The sequence below is a fragment of the Gallinula chloropus genome (assembly GCF_964237585.1).
Source record: "Gallinula chloropus genome assembly, chromosome: 2".
Lineage (NCBI taxonomy): Eukaryota > Metazoa > Chordata > Aves > Gruiformes > Rallidae > Gallinula > Gallinula chloropus.
Genome location: NC_140086.1, coordinates 42,076,577 through 42,092,487, shown reverse-complemented (window position 1 = coordinate 42,092,487; position 15,911 = coordinate 42,076,577). Strand labels below are relative to the sequence as shown.

General features: G+C 44.7%; 1 protein-coding gene across 1 annotated transcript in view; it reads left to right on the top strand.

The window, feature by feature from the left end:
* Positions 1 to 618: 618 nt before the first annotated feature.
* TGS1 (trimethylguanosine synthase 1) overlaps positions 619 to 15,911 on the top strand; it is a 28,279-nt gene continuing 12,986 nt past the window's right edge. The window contains exons 1-10 of the mRNA XM_084279783.1: positions 619 to 753; positions 1,793 to 1,857; positions 3,697 to 3,854; positions 6,054 to 6,906; positions 8,248 to 8,365; positions 10,000 to 10,086; positions 11,011 to 11,182; positions 12,469 to 12,820; positions 13,610 to 13,783; positions 14,679 to 14,822. Coding sequence (XP_084135909.1) covers positions 656 to 753; positions 1,793 to 1,857; positions 3,697 to 3,854; positions 6,054 to 6,906; positions 8,248 to 8,365; positions 10,000 to 10,086; positions 11,011 to 11,182; positions 12,469 to 12,820; positions 13,610 to 13,783; positions 14,679 to 14,822 — 2,221 coding nt within the window. The 5' untranslated portion in view covers positions 619 to 655. The remainder of the gene's footprint in view (positions 754 to 1,792; positions 1,858 to 3,696; positions 3,855 to 6,053; positions 6,907 to 8,247; positions 8,366 to 9,999; positions 10,087 to 11,010; positions 11,183 to 12,468; positions 12,821 to 13,609; positions 13,784 to 14,678; positions 14,823 to 15,911) is intronic.

The following is a 15,911-nucleotide window of genomic DNA, read 5'->3' as shown; positions in this document are numbered from 1 at the left end:
CAAGGTTGCCCAGGGCCCCATCCAACCTGGCCGTGACCACCTCCAGGGACGGGGCATCCACCACCTCTCAGCTCCCCTGCCGCCCGCCCCGCCCACTCCTGGTGTCAGGCTCTCCCGTTACTCCTCACGGGCTACTCCGAGGCGCCTTGCTCAGGCTCTCCACTCCTGTCTCCCACACCCGGTTTGGACAGATTTTTCCGGGCATTTTTTAATTATTTTTTTTTGCCAGATTTTTGCTGTATCTGTCGTTGCAGGTTTGTGTCGCGATCTCTCTTCTTTCCCTCCTCCCCCCGAACCCTGAACGCCCTCAAAACGCAGATACACCTCGCAGGGAGTCACTGAAAGGCACAAGACGTCACGTTAACTACGGCTGCCCTCACGCAGGCATCCCCAGCTACAGCTCCCGAGAGCTCTACTCCGCAGCCGGAGGGCGCGGGACGCCGGCCGGCAAAGCAGGGGGGCCGAGTTCTGAACCCCTAATTCGGGTGCGGCCGCCGCTGCCCCTTGAGCGGAGACCCCCGCGGCGGGCGCCCCCCCGAGGCGGCTCGGCTCGGGCCGCCCCCTTCGGCTGCAGCGGGGCGGGCTCGGCGTTCACGGCAGTTCCGGCGGAAGGCAGCGGCGGGGCCCGGCCGCGGCGTGGGTCTTCACCGCAGGGATGGTGCAGGACCCTCGGGGGTGGCTGGTGGCGGAGCTGCTGCTGCGGGCCGGCCCGGAGCGCAGCATCCTCTGCCTCTGCTCCCGCGTTTTTGTCGAGTGAGTAGCGGCCTGGCCGCCGGCTCCGGGCGGGCCGGCCACGCGTCTCTGCGTCCCCCGCGCTCCGGGGGAAGTTTCCTCTGGGGAGGTGCGGGCAAGGGCCGTGCTGCTGTGGCTGCGGGCAGGGGGAGGTGCGCAAAGGGATCGCTCTAGGTTGTGTTTACCAGACGGTACCTGCCGGAGGGTGCAGAAAAGGAGGTGGGGGGAGAACCCACCCTCACGCCACTCCCTGTGGGGGCCTTTGCCGGAGCGGGCACGGCCCGGCGGGCAGCAGCCGCCCCAGCGGTGTGGCTCCCGGCGAGCAGGGGCCGCGCTGCGCTGGCCCGGGCTGAGGCTGTGGGGGGCTCAGCCCGCTGCGCTCTCTCCCTTCCGTAGCCCGAGCTCCGGCAGGCACCGTTCCCTTCCCCAGGCGTGCCCGGAGCCACCACCCCAAGCAGGAGCGGAGGAGCGGGTTGCTCAGCGCCGGGGGAGGGATGCTGCGCTCGGGCTGCCTGTCGCCGATGCGTGGTTTGGGAGGGGACGTTGTGGCGCTTTACCGGAGCTTTTGCTCTTAAAACGCGCCGGGTGTTTAGGTGAGGCGCTTGCAGGGATGATGTGCCGTCAGCGTTGGGTGATGGCTGAAGTATTTGCGGCTTTGGGCTGAAGACACTAATTCCGCCCGCTTCAGCAGAGTGTTTTGTGGGGCAAACATTTCATTCCGGGGTGCTCGGTGTGGGAACAGCGTGTTCAGAACATCCCTCACATAGGCTGCTCACGCCAGGCTTTAAAGTGCGGCCTTTTACGTTTTAATTTGCTCCGTGTGTTTAGAATCACAGAGCAGCCCAGATGGGGAGGGACCTCAAAAGCAGGCCAGCGTTTTGTGGGGAGAGGGGCCTGGGTGAGGTTATCTAGTGCTCGGTCCAACTACACCTTGACACCTCCAGCAGTGGGGACTCCACCACATCCCTGGGGATGCTGTTCCACTGAATTACTGTTTTTACTGTGAAATAAATCATTTTAATGATGAACTTCTGCATGAAATCTCTCTTCATTTTTACAGAGATCGAAAATTATATAAACTGGGATTAAAAGGATTTTATATCAAAGATGACAGTGGCAGTACAGGTAAGGTAATGAACTGTACTGTGCAATACTGTGTGTGTAGTTACAGTGAGTTATGTGTGGTTATTTGAGGTACAGCAGGAGCGTAAACCCGCAACCCCATAGTTTTGTTCCTCTTTCAGGCTTGTTTTTCAGTACTTGTTTCATGGGGATGGATGTGGATAACAAGAGCACTTGTATAACTTCCAGGTTATTAGAGGCTTGATGTGGAAGTTTGTGTCGAATGAGGTGCTATGCTTATTCCTGTGTGCACAGACTTCCCAGTTCACATGTTCTCCACCTGGTGCACAGAGTGGCTGAGCTGGCAAGTGCCTGATGTGCTCTCAAATCACAATTTCAACTTTTCTAGCTTAAAGTTAGTTATGTAATGTACGGTCTGTGAGTCCTGGCTGTGTTCCTGGGAGTAATACTGTCCTGCTGCCTCTGCCCCAGCCTAGGGCATTAGCTGTTGCTGATTAATTTGCTGGGCCAGAAGCAGAGAAGCAGCAATATCCCTGATGGGGGAAATTATGATTTGCATGTACATGAGGAGGACCAGAGGAGTAAGCCTCTCTCCCTACTTACTTTAGGAATAATTACAGTGCCTGCTTTGGCAAATTTAACACCAGTTCTGCACCTCATCCTCCCAAATTCCCCACATGTGTCTGTCTGAACATAATTCCTTTTGTTTTTTTCCACTGCTGTCTTGCTAGCTCTAGCACCATATGATAGCTTGATTTGAAAGAGAAGAGCCCAAACAGAAAGGTATGTCCATGGAAGCTGTGAATGAATAGCACAGGTTAGATGAAGGCAGTATGAATGGAGTGAAGAAAGATAAAAATCCATGGGTTTGTCCATATATGACTGAATTGTGGTGAGACTAGTAGGTGAGAACCAGCAGAGTCTTGTGCTGTGCAGTAACTTGGCATAAATAAATCCTGACCAAAACAAAGTTAAATTTTTCAGTTTTATCAACTGTGTCAAGAGGTGTTGTATTTCATAATTTCCTCAATATACAGCTCCTACTTTCTCAGTGTGTTCTGTCACTTTATATACATACGGTGCTGCTTAAAATCTGATAGATGCACAAGCAGCGTTTTGATAGTTGCTCAGTTATTTTTGAGAGATTTATCTTCTGTAGCTCACACATTACATTTTTTAAAAATCATATTATCTTTGCTAGTGTGTTTTTGAAAGATTTGTAACAAATCCAGCAGGTTTTTTTCATTTTAAGCTTGCTCCAGTATATGCTGAAAGAACTCCTGTAAAGAATTTTCTCTTCCTAATACTAACTTTTCTCTTGTTTGCTGTGTTATTGTAGTTTGCTCTGCAGTTTATTGAGGTGAGTGTTGGTGGTGGGTTGACCCCAAGCACCTGCACCCTTGGGTATAGTTTTTATTGCTGAGCACTGTGTTTTATGCTGTGGGCTATCCCTACAGCCACTTTGAGGCAGCTGTCCTAACTGTGTCTCTTCCCGATCTCTTCCCCACCCCAGTCTACTTGCTGGGGAGAGCAGGGACAGGGAGAAAAGAAAAAGTTTTGATACAGTGCAAGTACTGCTCAGCAATAGCCAAAACATTGGCATGTTGTCCACACTGTTTCAACCACAGATCTAAAATACAGCACCCTACGGGCTGATACAAGGAAAGTTAGCTCTGTCCCAGCCAGGCTCAGTGCAGTGTTTTGGCTGTTGAAATTAAATTTTGGTTCCTGCTGATAGCCATGTGGAAAATAAGATGCTGATAACAAAAATTTTACATGAAAGGAAGTTTTAAGAGGCAGTTCTGATAATTTTTGTAGGCCGTACTGTTGCATTGAGCTATTGGAACAAGATTATATTTTCTTAACATGATTTGTTAATAGAGGAAGAACAAGCATCCAGGGAGGAGAACCATTGTTCCAGTGTGACTCGTCATGCTCTCGACCTGGAAGAAGCTGAGCTAGACTCAGAAGCCGAGCTAATGAAGAGTATGGGGTTGCCTCTTCAGTTTGGTGGGCAGTCAGCCTACAGGAACTGTGTGGTAAATCTTCATTTACTTTATTTCTGTTTACTTTGTGTTTCCAGGCATAGGGGCATGTCTGCTCCTCAGTTATTTTTGGGACTGCTGGTCATTGAAGTTTATCTGAGCTGGCTTTAAGCTGCCTGCCCCATGTACTTGTAGTTACGTACAAAGTTGTGGTCTGGGCTGTTTTGTAAAATCAACCTGCTGGTTGGACTAAGCAGGGTCGGGCTGTGCTTTATGCTTCCACATTTATATTCCTCTTGCTTCTAGAGAGAACTAGTTAGAAACAGCCATGGTAGTGTCGATGCTGTGCTTCAGGACAGCTCGTGCACTCCACTTCGAACTCATGGGTTCATGCCGTCTGCTTTAACCATTTAGCTTCTGATACAAAGAACTAGTTTCTCACATCTGGCTGATAAAGCCAGTCTGTTTCAGAGGGCAGGAGTGAGGCTTGGGTTGCTCTGATTCCCAGATGGAGCAGTTGGGCTTTAGAGGAAGACTGGAGTTGCTCACAGGTGAGAAAAAGGCAGTAGAATATCTACGTTGTAGATATCTACAGTGTAGATATCCTTGCTGCACGTCAGCGAGGGGACGAGCAGCGGCGACAGCGATCACTGAGGTATGCTCAGGGGCTGAGCGAGAGATCGGGCTGTACAGAGGGGTTCCGACCCCAACAAGTGTGGAGGTAGGAACCCAGTTCAAGCAACCACAGAAGCATGTAGCTGTGCAGGGAATGTCACAGCATGCTTGTAGCAGGAGACAGCTCTGGTCAGGGCTGTGTGAACAGATCAGGGATCTCCTCAGCCAAGTGGCATACCTGCAAAATGAGGTGGATGTGCTCAAAGACAAACTAGATAGACCCCTGAGCATGAGGGAGGCTGAGATAGATCGGTGGAGCCAGGCTCTGTCTTCCCAGCAACAGAAATAAGAGCACCCAGTAGGTAGTGTCCAGGACCAGAGTGACCTGGTACCCTCCCCCAGGCAGGATAGTCTAAATGCACCTTATGCATTTGCCAGTGCAGCAAAACTAGGGCTTGCAGTAATATCTGTATGTGTGCAGTCTTCTGCTTACGTGGTAGCCCCTCATCACCCAAACTTTAATTTGGCAGTTTATGGAAAAAAAAACAAACAAAACAACCAACTTGGCAGATTTATCTGATAGAAAAACTTGCTTTTTGTGGATGTTTTTATCTTGATTGCATCTGTGAGCACAGGAAGCCTCATCGAAACAAGCAGAGTTGTAGTTGATGAAACCAACAAGCTCCCTTAATGTTTTACTTTCAGTAACAGGTTTCAGACTTCTGTTCCACTAGACAGCTGCTGTAGCTCTTTGCTGTCATAAGTGAAGTGGTTGTATTGCACAAACAAAAGGGCCATCTGTGTGGTGAGGAGGCTGTTTCCTTGTGCTTCTGTTAGCTGACTTGGAGATCAGTGTGGGATGGGGAGAATATTACACCCCTCTGACAGTGTCAGACTCCACAGCCCCATAAAACAGGTCCTTGATGTTACTGAGATACTGTTCTTGTGTTGAGCTCAACCCAGTGACCCCTCAAAACCTGAATAACAGAACGACAGAATCGTGGGGGTTGGAAGGGACCTCCAGAGATCATTGAGTCCAACCCCCCTGCCAAAGCAGGTTCCCTAGGACGTATTGCACAGGTAGGTGTCCAGGACAGGTCTTACAGGGAGGCGTCCAGACGGGTCTTGAATATCTCCAGAGAAGGAGACTACACAACCCCCCTGGGCAGCCTGTCCCAGGGCTCTGTCGCCCTCACTGGGAAAAAGTTCTTTGCATGTTGGTGTGGAACTTCCTGTGCTCCAACTTGAGGCCTTTGCCCCTTGTCCTGTCTCCACAGACTGTTAGGACCAACATCCTTTTAGGATTTTATACCATTACCATGTCTTCCTTCTGAACCCTTGTGCAGAATGACCTCGCTCTCGGCTGCCCCACATCTGTCTGTAAATCTGCCTTTTCTTCTTTGTGTCTTTCTGTAGACTTTCTCACAGTTCTTTCTCACAACGTCCTCAGAAATGTCAGCCAAAGTTATGCAGTGGGACTCTATCAGACCCATAAATCCTTATGGGGGGAGAAAGCTAACAGCAGGGTTGCAGTTAAGAGGGAGGCTTACAGTGGGAACACAAATGTGCTTGGAGAGAGGACAAGAAAAGACTGTATATGTTACAGACTTCGAAGTATGTTTTTCTGTTGTATTTCAGGCAACAGAAAAATACAGAAAGAGGAGTAACATGAAGATTATGAAAAATAAAAAGAAGAAAAATAAAGAATTACAGCAAAAACATGAGAGTAAAACAGGACAGGAGTGCCATGATCAAGCTTGTGCTGACCATATCCAGTCTGGTTCTGGTGAGCTGGCTCCTACAGAGCAACATGAGGAGAGCAGCAAACCTGAAGCTGTAAATGAAGGGACCTGTGGAAGTTCAGAAAGTCTTGCAAATGAGGCGTTACCCAACGAACTTAAAGAAAAATGGAAGAAGTACTGGAGCGAGTATGGAGAGGGCCTTCTTTGGCAGAGTTGGCTGGAGAAGCATCAGGAAGTCTCATCCTCTGAAACCACCACAGCCTCTGAGCCTTGGAATAGTCCAGATACCAGGGAAGAGTGGGAACAGCATTACAGTGAACTGTACTGGCATTACTGGGAACAGTTTCAGTACTGGACAAGTCAAGGATGGACTGTTGAGAGCTCACATGGTGACTCTCAACTGGAAGCTAGTGGGATTACTCAGGAGACAGGTCTTTTGGGAAACATGGACTTGGTAAGCTCGGGGGCTGAATGCAGTGAAACACTGAGCTTGGAGCCGAGTCCCTCTAATGCCAGAAGCGAGGAAACGGTCCCTTCAAGTGCTGAGCCCCACAGTGACATTATCTCTGGGATTTGTAATTTAAATCTGAATTTGGAGGAAGTGGAGCAGAGTATTGCAGCTTTAACGATAGCCCACCAAGGTCCTCAAGAGTGTAGTTCATCTGACAGTGAAAGCCAGGAGGAGCCCTGTGATGGAGGTACCAGAAAAAGGAGTTCGTCATACAAAAATAAAAATACTAACCAGTCAGGTAATGCAGAATCAGGTAAAATTGATTATACCAGAATTTCCATAGGTGGTTATATGTGAAAAACAAGGATGTGTCTATATTATGCCATTTTTAAAAAGTCAAGTATTTTCTGGAATGTTTTCATATTTTTGATTCCTTTTTCTATCCTCCATTTCTCTCTCCTCTCTAACTTGTATTCTGAGCGTGTTCTTCAGCCAGAAGTGATTTTAATAGAACTTGCACTTCACAGATCTTTGAGTATACTACAGAAAGTGCTGAGATAAATTTTAAAAACAGCTTTTTGAGGAAAGAAAGCCAGAATCCCAGAATCATAGGGGTTGGAAGGGACCTCGAGACATCATCAGGTCCAACCCCCCAGCCAAAGCAGGCTCCCTAGCTCATAGTGCACAGTTCTGCAGTTCTGGGGTTGGCCTTCTGTCTAAAAATGCCATACCTGAAAATAAACTTGTCATAATGTGTTACTGTGGATCAGATGTCTTCCAGAGGTCCTTTCCAGCATTAACTTATCTATTGGGCTGTAAGCAGCAGTCATCTTTTCAACCCCAAACCCATATGTTTGCACCTAGTGCTAACAAGTGAAAATGCCAGGTCATGTCCTAGAGTGGTATGAAAGGCAGCGGCTGCCTTACGCTGCTGGAGGAGCTTCTGTGTGGGAGGTATGAGTGTGGGCTGGAGGTGTTCTTGACATCCAGTTCAGCATGCAGGGAATGGAGAGAGCCATCCCATTTGCCTGCCAGTTCTTCCTGCATGCATTTGCTGTAAGCAGCAGTGTAACATCTTTCCTGACTGTTCTGTCGTTCCTCCTAATGAAGAGGAGGGAGGAAATGTGAAATAAGTGCCAGCAGCTTGGAACTTCAATTTGGTAGGAAACCTCTTGAGTCCATTGCTAGTCACTTTCTAAAGAAGGAAGAAGCAGGTGTGACCCCATCTTGATCCTACAGCAGAGTTAGAATGAGAAAGTTTAAAGGAAAATCTTTCCAACAAGAAATAAGAGGAGTGTTGGAATCCACTTGTTAAATGTCTATCTTTGCATGGCCAATGAAAAGAAAACAAAATTTACACATAAGATAAAAATGGGGTTGAATTTGTACCTTGTAGGTATTATTTTCTTGGACAGCTGAGATGATTTTAAAGATTATTAACTCTGCAGTGTAATTCTGGAAGCTTGCATTGGTATGTTGTCCCTCAAACAGAGGCAGGTGAAGCTTATCTGTGTTTGGCACTTGTGTCTTGTTTATCAAATTCAGGTAGGTACAACAACCTGACTCTACCTGCAGATGTACTGTGGGGTCAGAAAGATAATTTATGCAGAAGGAAAATATCTCATGTACCTTTTTCTAGGTTCACAGGAGACACGTAGCTCCAATTCAAATGGCAAAGAACAGTTGCTGCTTCATGACCAAGATGAAGATGAGGACGAAGAGCCTCCTGAATACAGACGTGCTAAGGTCAAGAGAAGGCAAGTCATAAAATTTAGATGAGCTTTTCCCTCAAGAAGCCCGGGTCCAGAAGCCTCCTAATTTATAGTGTCTATTTGTTTGATTGAGGTTGTGAGTTAAAACTTTAGTACAGAACCACGTGGTCTCCCATCACTGCTTATCACTCTGTACCTGGCAACAAGTGGTGGGTATTCCTTCGCTTCCATTGCATTATGAAAACAACATACCACCTTGATGGGTGTACAAGGTGACAGTACTTGTCTTGTGCCATTGAAGTATACAAGGTTGTTAAAGTGGAGAAGATGACTTGCTTATCTATGTCTAATTAGTGTAGAAAAGAGCAATGGTAAATAAGTTGTGTTGTCTAACTGAATTGTGTGCTGCCAGCAAAGTGCTCAGCGCTGTGGCAATCCTAAAATAGCTAATCTCTGCCGTGTCACAGTCTTCCTTCTCTAAAAATTTACAGCCTCAAAGGTGATGAGGTGGCTCTTCCTCTCTAATAAATGTACAAACTCAAAAGGTGAAGGTGACGTACGGAAATAGACTCTGTAACTCGGAAGTTATAAAGTAGGTGTGTTTATTGCGCGCAGATGCATGGGGGTTGCTCCACCACAAGCGTGCGCACCCGAAGTAGCAAAACCGTCCCATATTCATACAATGGAACAATGAATATTCAGTTGACACCTACACATATTCATTTCCTAAACCTGCTTGTTCCCTCTTCACATGCTAATTAGCTAATCAGTCCTTTGCGCTTGCGCAGATTCTTACAAAAATCGTGGGCAAGGGTCTTTGGAACACGGGCGCTGGTCCTTGGGAGGAAGGCTGTGGGTCTTCCTCATGGTGTATTTTTTCACCCTTTGCCTAAGAGGCGATGATCCTGCAAGCTTGCAGTTTTCTTACCAGTCTGAGCTAACTCGTGTCCTTGTTAACCATCTGTTTTCCTTTAGCAAGGATGTTTATTGACATATTTGTGACAGATGTCATCTTGTTTTTGAATTCTTGCTCCTTATAATCACTCCCTCGAGATAGTGTGAGACCGTTTCTTACTCCTCACAAGTAAGCCCTTGGTCAGGGAAAGAAAAACAAACTTCCTCCTCCATTAGTTGTTTTCTTCAAACTATGTGACTAAGTTCTATGACTATATTCTTCGAGTACACACGTGTATTTGTGATTAACTTATTGTCCCTATTTCTATATGGTCCCATATATCAAAGGGGTAGATGGAATTATTATCTGCTAATCGCATGGTTTTGTTCTGGTATTTTGCTGTTGCTGTTAGCATTAATAATTGATAATAGTATAGGTAGCAGATGATGAAGGTAATTTGGAAATAGGGTGAACAGACACTGTCTTCATCAATTCCAGGTATGGCTTGCTACTAAATATTTTAAGAGGTCACTCAGAATAGTTGGAATATTATAACCCAAATAGAAGGATGTATGTCCCTAGAATTGGGTAGGGAAAAAAGCCTGTGCTTGTGTATATGAATAGGCTGGTGTTACCTGCCTTGCTGGGTTTCAGCAGTATGTGGAAGAACCTTCTGAAGCCCACATTTAAATATTTTCAACACTTGAGTTACTTAGTGGTGTATCTGTAAAGTAGGAGCGTTTTCTACAGTAACTAACTGTGTCATCTGTCTTTTTTTCCCTAGCCATGAACTGGATGTAGACGAGAACCCAGTGGAAGATCCCGAGGAAACCTGCTCTGTTTTGGGTCTCAAGTGTGGCACAGGACAAAAGTAATTGCTTATGAGGAACTCCAGGGTTTCTTTACAGCATGTTGTCATTATTGAAATAGACCATTCATCTCCATTCCCATTTTGTTAAACTTCTGAAGGTGACTCCCAGAGTTAGTCTCTGTTCTTAATAAAACTGTCAGCCTTTGGCTAGAGAGAGAGGGAAATGCAAAGTTACTAATTAAAGAGCAGGAAAAGTGCTTTGGTAGGTAACTTGTAAGGTACTTGCAGTTGTGTAAATGTTAAATGGCTGCTCAGCTACTTAAATACAGTGTTTAAAGGCTCTGATAATGAATGTGCCTCTCACTTTAGAGTCCTGTGAGAATAGGTCATAGTTTATAGCTGGTTCATATTGGAATGAGGTTGCTTTATGTTAGTAAAATGTTTTTATTTTAGTAAAAAGTTTACGGGTTGACCAGTGAAATTTCATTTTTGATGGTATGACCTAAACATCTAGTGGTCACTGCTGTACAGGTAATGTCATGGGGCACAGGTGGGCTGGAGCTTAGGTTCTGCAAGATGCAAATTGTTTAGTGAAGTACCCTTGTTTCTTTTTTTTTTTTTTTTTTTGGTAATACTGTTTGCCTGGAGACAAAAGTAGCTGATTTCTTTGTAGTCATCAAAAAGATGTTCTGTTCTACTAATCAAGATATTTTTGGTTTTATTTCCTATTCTTTAGGCTGTTCTGGGAAATTGTTATAACCCAAAGTTACACACCTATTAGACCAAAACAATCTAAAACCAATTTGGGTAAACATTTTCAATTAAAAATATTTAAAAGGTTTCATGAAGGTTCATTGTTTTGCAGCTACATCCAGTGACATTTATTTTAAGAGCAGAGCAACTGTCTCATAAAGAAATAACTTGGTCTAAATGATTTTCTGCAGACTGGAAATTAACCAACTAAGTCCAGTTTTTTAATTTCAGGTATGACGGATTGCCAGATTTCACCCACCGAAGTGTGCAGTACTTGGAGAAAACAGCAAAGCTCAAGTCCAGATTCTTGGATATGCGTAAACCAAGGAAGAGCAAAAACACACACATCTTCTTTACAGAGGAATCTGAAATACCTTGCAAAAAAAATAAAACTTTGAAGAAGGTAAGTTTAATTGTTAGTGATGCTGAAAAACAGACTTATCCGCTCCCTTAATTGTTCATGAATTACAAATGTGAAGAAAAATATTTATTACCCAGAGAAGGAGGCATTTTTTTAAAGTGTCAGTCCACTGTTTATTCTTTTGTTTATTCTTTGTTTCCCCCCCCACCCCCCTTGCATAGGTAAAGAGTGGTTAGGTTAAGGTGGATATGGAAAGGCATTGGTCGACTCTTGGCAAGCTGTCAAGAGGAATGTGAGCTTAATAGCGAAGCTATGTGACAGTCACTCCCAACATCTGGGTGCATCACTCCTTTAGAGGTGTGTGTATAGGTTTCTATAGTTACTAACAGTATCTCTGACTTGAAAATGCACGTGAGGGCACTTGGTAGTGGTGGTGTTTCAGCAGTGAGAGAAAAAATACCTTGGTATATTGGTTTATTTTGTGTAACTCCGTTCAATGCTCTTACTTACAATTCTGCCTGTGCTTGTTTCCACCTATAACTTTATGCTTTTTTTTTTTTTAACTCAGAAGGTAGTAATAAGTAGAAAAACTTGTTCACTGTAGATATGTCTTAGTTGAGTTTTCTTTATTACCTCACATTTTTAGTGCTACTTCACCTTCTTCTGGGATGCTTGGTGCTAATGCCCAAGTGCAAACCACTGATTTCTGGTGGTGACAGTGCATATTGTATTGAACTCAAATCTCATCGCTACAATTTTTGCTCAAAGCCTTCAGCAACTTTAATTATGTGAACGTAAAAGTGAGCTTCTACATGTGCCTTTGAAGAGTTTGGACTAGCAGCAGCAGGTTGATTGGGTTATAATGTTGAGTGCTGTATTGTGCTGCAGAACCCTTGGCACAGGCATCACTTGGGACATCTTAGAGATGAGGCAACTAACATATGAAAGCAATTTTACCTGTGAACGCTAACTTGAGGGGCAGAGTGCAGCTTCTCTGCAAATTGGAGAAAAGAGTTATTTATGTTAACTTAAAAAGCAGGAGTCTTGGTCACCTGACTATTTCAGGTGTTATTTTAAGAACCATTTACTGAATTTATGGGTAACTTTGCGGAGTTTCTTTTTCGCAAGTAGCTGGTATCTAGCTCCCAAAGGCAACCAGTTTCCAAACGTTGTGAAAAGGGAGCACAGTTAAGGGCTTCCTGAATGTCTTGACTCTGCACATGGTACTTTATTCAAGATGGGCACTGTAGAGAGTGCATTGCAGGGGCTTTTGAACCTGCAGCTACTTAACAGCACTATTGATGGGCTGTGATGTTTGACGATTGCAGGTGGAATTGTTCCTGAAGCAGGTTAATAAGCTTGGGGAGGAAGCCACATCCCAGATAGCCTCCCCTCCAGATAAAGGGGAGGCATTGTCATCGGGCAGCGACTTGGAGCATCAGGAAAGCGTTTCTGCTGCAGAGACCATGACACAGAACACTGAAAACCAAAAGCCACCACCTTCCAGTGCAGCCCTTGCAGAACCTGAGGGGAGTGACCTTGAGGGGAAAGCACAGGACGCGGCAGCGAGCATCTCCGACGAACAGCGCGCAGGGAGGCAGGAGCATGGCTGTGGGCGGCAGCTGGTCTCTCTGGATATTCCCAATTATCTCCGGGCAGAGACAGAGGACCTCAACCAAGGTACATCAGTTTACTGCAAACTGGAAAGGAATTGGCAGTGGATTTAATACTGCATTCCCAACTTACAGAGTTGTGTGATGTTCATTTATTCTGTTTATTCAAAGAGGCACTTAAGCTTCGAGGGTTAGTGAGTGAGGCTGACAGAGCTGTGCTAGTGAAAGTAGCTTATTCCTAGAGCATCAGAATCCCAGGTCTTGTCTTCAGTATTGTGAGTATTTCTTTACAGATAGTCATTGTTGATCCTAGACATGATCTAACAGGTCTCTGATTCACACCCTTTTGCCCTGTAAGGATGAGGGCAATTCATTTCAGGCGGATGCACAGACCATCAAATTTTGGGTTCTGAGATGCACATTGCTGAGCTTTGGGGAGCATGTGTTGTTAAAATTATTGGTGGGGGGAGGGGAGGCAGGGGGAAAACCAGTATTATGAACTTTCCTTTTTAACACTAAAAAAGGAAAACAGGATTGTTCTGGCTTCTGCTTCTTACAGTAAATATATGAGATTTCTACTGTAAAACTCTTGTCTGGATTTGTTCTTATTCCTTTTATAAATAAGGACATGAAATTGGTCTCAGGTCCACTTCTTTGCTCACTATGTGGAGTTAATCACCATCAGTTGAAGAAGATGGCTAGCCTGTTAAGGCTTCTAAATAATGGGTGGAGTGTAATAAAGGACACTTAGTAATGTGTTTTAACATGAACGTCTGTATACTAACTCTCACCTACCTACTGATGACATTCCTAGCCTACAAGAGCAATGATTATTAACTTTTGAAGTGTCTTCCAGCTGTAGATGAAAAAATAACTGCAAAGAAGAAGGAGAAAAAAAAGAGGAGGAGAAGGAAAAATGTGCTGGGAGCTATACCTGCCGAGATCGCTGCTGATCCAGAGCTGGCCAAGTACTGGGCACAACGCTACCGGCTGTTCTCTCGGTTTGACGAGGGGATTAAACTAGACAGAGGTATGTTTAGTACCAAGTGCACTGACCAGGTGGTGTAAGACGTATCCAAACCTGCAGCCCTTCTCACAGTGTATTACAGGTTTACTTGAGTGTGTGCTTGCACCTCTGGATAAATTCTGTCCTCTTGCAGGCAGGCAAACAGAAGTCTTGGACTTCGGTAGAGCTTTTAGTCCTGATGCTTGCTGAAGATCATACTGTACCCAAGTTATGCCTGGTCAGAACTTTATCAGAAACTTGGTGACATTTTTTTGATTTTGTATTTAAAAAAATAATTTGTGTAACTTTGAAAGATGCTGGTGGATCTAGCCCTGTTCTGTTTTGCTCTGACTTTCAGCCATTACTTTCAAAGTTGCTTTTTTCCATGCTTATGTGGAAGTGACTTCCTTATCATAAATTCATAGATGAAGGAAGAACTAGGATTACTGGGGTTTTTTGTATTTTGGGATTGTTGGGTTTGTAAGCTTTTCACTTCTAATGCTGTCCCACATAAACACATAGACCAGACATCACTGCAAAGAAAATAACTTGTCAGATAAGGGAGGATGTATTTCTGGGTTTTTTTTTTTTGTTACAGACTGTGTGATGTATAAAGCTTTTTGTAGCGGTCTTGGTGGACTTGTCCTTGATAAGCCAGCATCCTCAGCACCCAGTTCAACAAAGCACTTACTGAGATTTGAACGTTATCTGTTTGCTTCAGTGCGACTTTGTTTGCCTAGCAAATCACTGGATTGACTGGAGTTTATCATCTTCAAAGCCTCTATTTCCTGGTTGAATGTGCCAAGCCAAAGTTGTTGGGATTAGCGCTAAACCTTCAGTTGTGTGTGTTTGTTTTTAGTGTAGGTGACCTTGAAATAGTAGGTGAAAACCCACTCATTTCCTTTGCTTTGCTTTGCAGAGGGTTGGTTTTCTGTTACTCCTGAGAAAATAGCTGAGCACATTGCTGTCCGTGTGAGTCAGTCCTTCAACTGCAATGTCATAGTGGATGCATTCTGTGGGGTTGGTGGAAACGCTATTCAGTTTGCACTGACCTCAAAAAGAGGTAAGCAGGTATTGTGTATATAGTGCATTAGTTTGTTTCTGCTACCTTTTTCCCTAAAACTTTGTGTAAGCACTTTGCTGATTTCCCCCGCCCCACAACCCCCCAGTGCTTCTGAAGCAGCAGAAACTTTTTTTGCTTCATCAGACTGGCAATATGAGCTTTCAGTTTTTAAAGAGGACCTATAAAACTGCTTTTCTATTTTAAGTCAGCGTTGGATTTGTGTTGTACTAGTCAAAGTTGTGGGGCTTTTTTATTGCATAGTAACTAGTCTGTCAGATAGTCTGAAAATTGGTAGTAAAGGTGGAGTTCTGTTTGCAGTGCTGACCTGCACATTCCACAGAGCTGCTGCTTTTCCCTGTTTCGCCAAGCCTGCCAGTACACTCAGAAGCAGGTTATGTGTGAACAGCACCTAAAACACTTGTGTAGGATCACCTGCAGGTGCAGCAGAACCAAATACAGAATAGTGATAATTTAATATTAGTCTAAGCTCCTGTTGCCAGCTAGTGAAATTGTAGTGAAACGTTCAGAGTGCTTTCTGTAAAAACACTGACTACTTGATATTCCTGTATTCATTAAACACTGGTAAAATACCAGCTCATCTAATGCATCTGAGTAATTTCTGAGCAGACAAATGGTAATTTCCACTGCATTAAATTTGGTAGGCTATACTATTCTATAAGTATTTTCTGAATTTCACTTAGCTTTTTGTATTTCCTTGATAAATTTTATTTCTATGATGAGTACGTACTGCCATTCTATCATCTTTCTTGTGCTTTGTTGGGTGCTTTTGTTTAAACTCAATTTTCAATACAAATTGATCAGCCACAGATAAATGTTTACCTTTTATTAAAGGAGAAGAGTAAGGTTCAAACTGACACCATTTAAGCTGTCAGGTTCCTGCCAAGACTAAAGGGAGGAGGACTTCCTCTCTGCCCTTACCTGTCCTCAAGCTGATTGTCATGGTAGTATATGTATGACTTCAAAAAGCTAAAGCTTCCCAGCGTTGCAACAGCAGCTGAGCCTTCCCGGTCTCAGGACTGTAGCTTCACATCTACCATAACCTACAAAACTGGAGTTGTTGCTCACTGC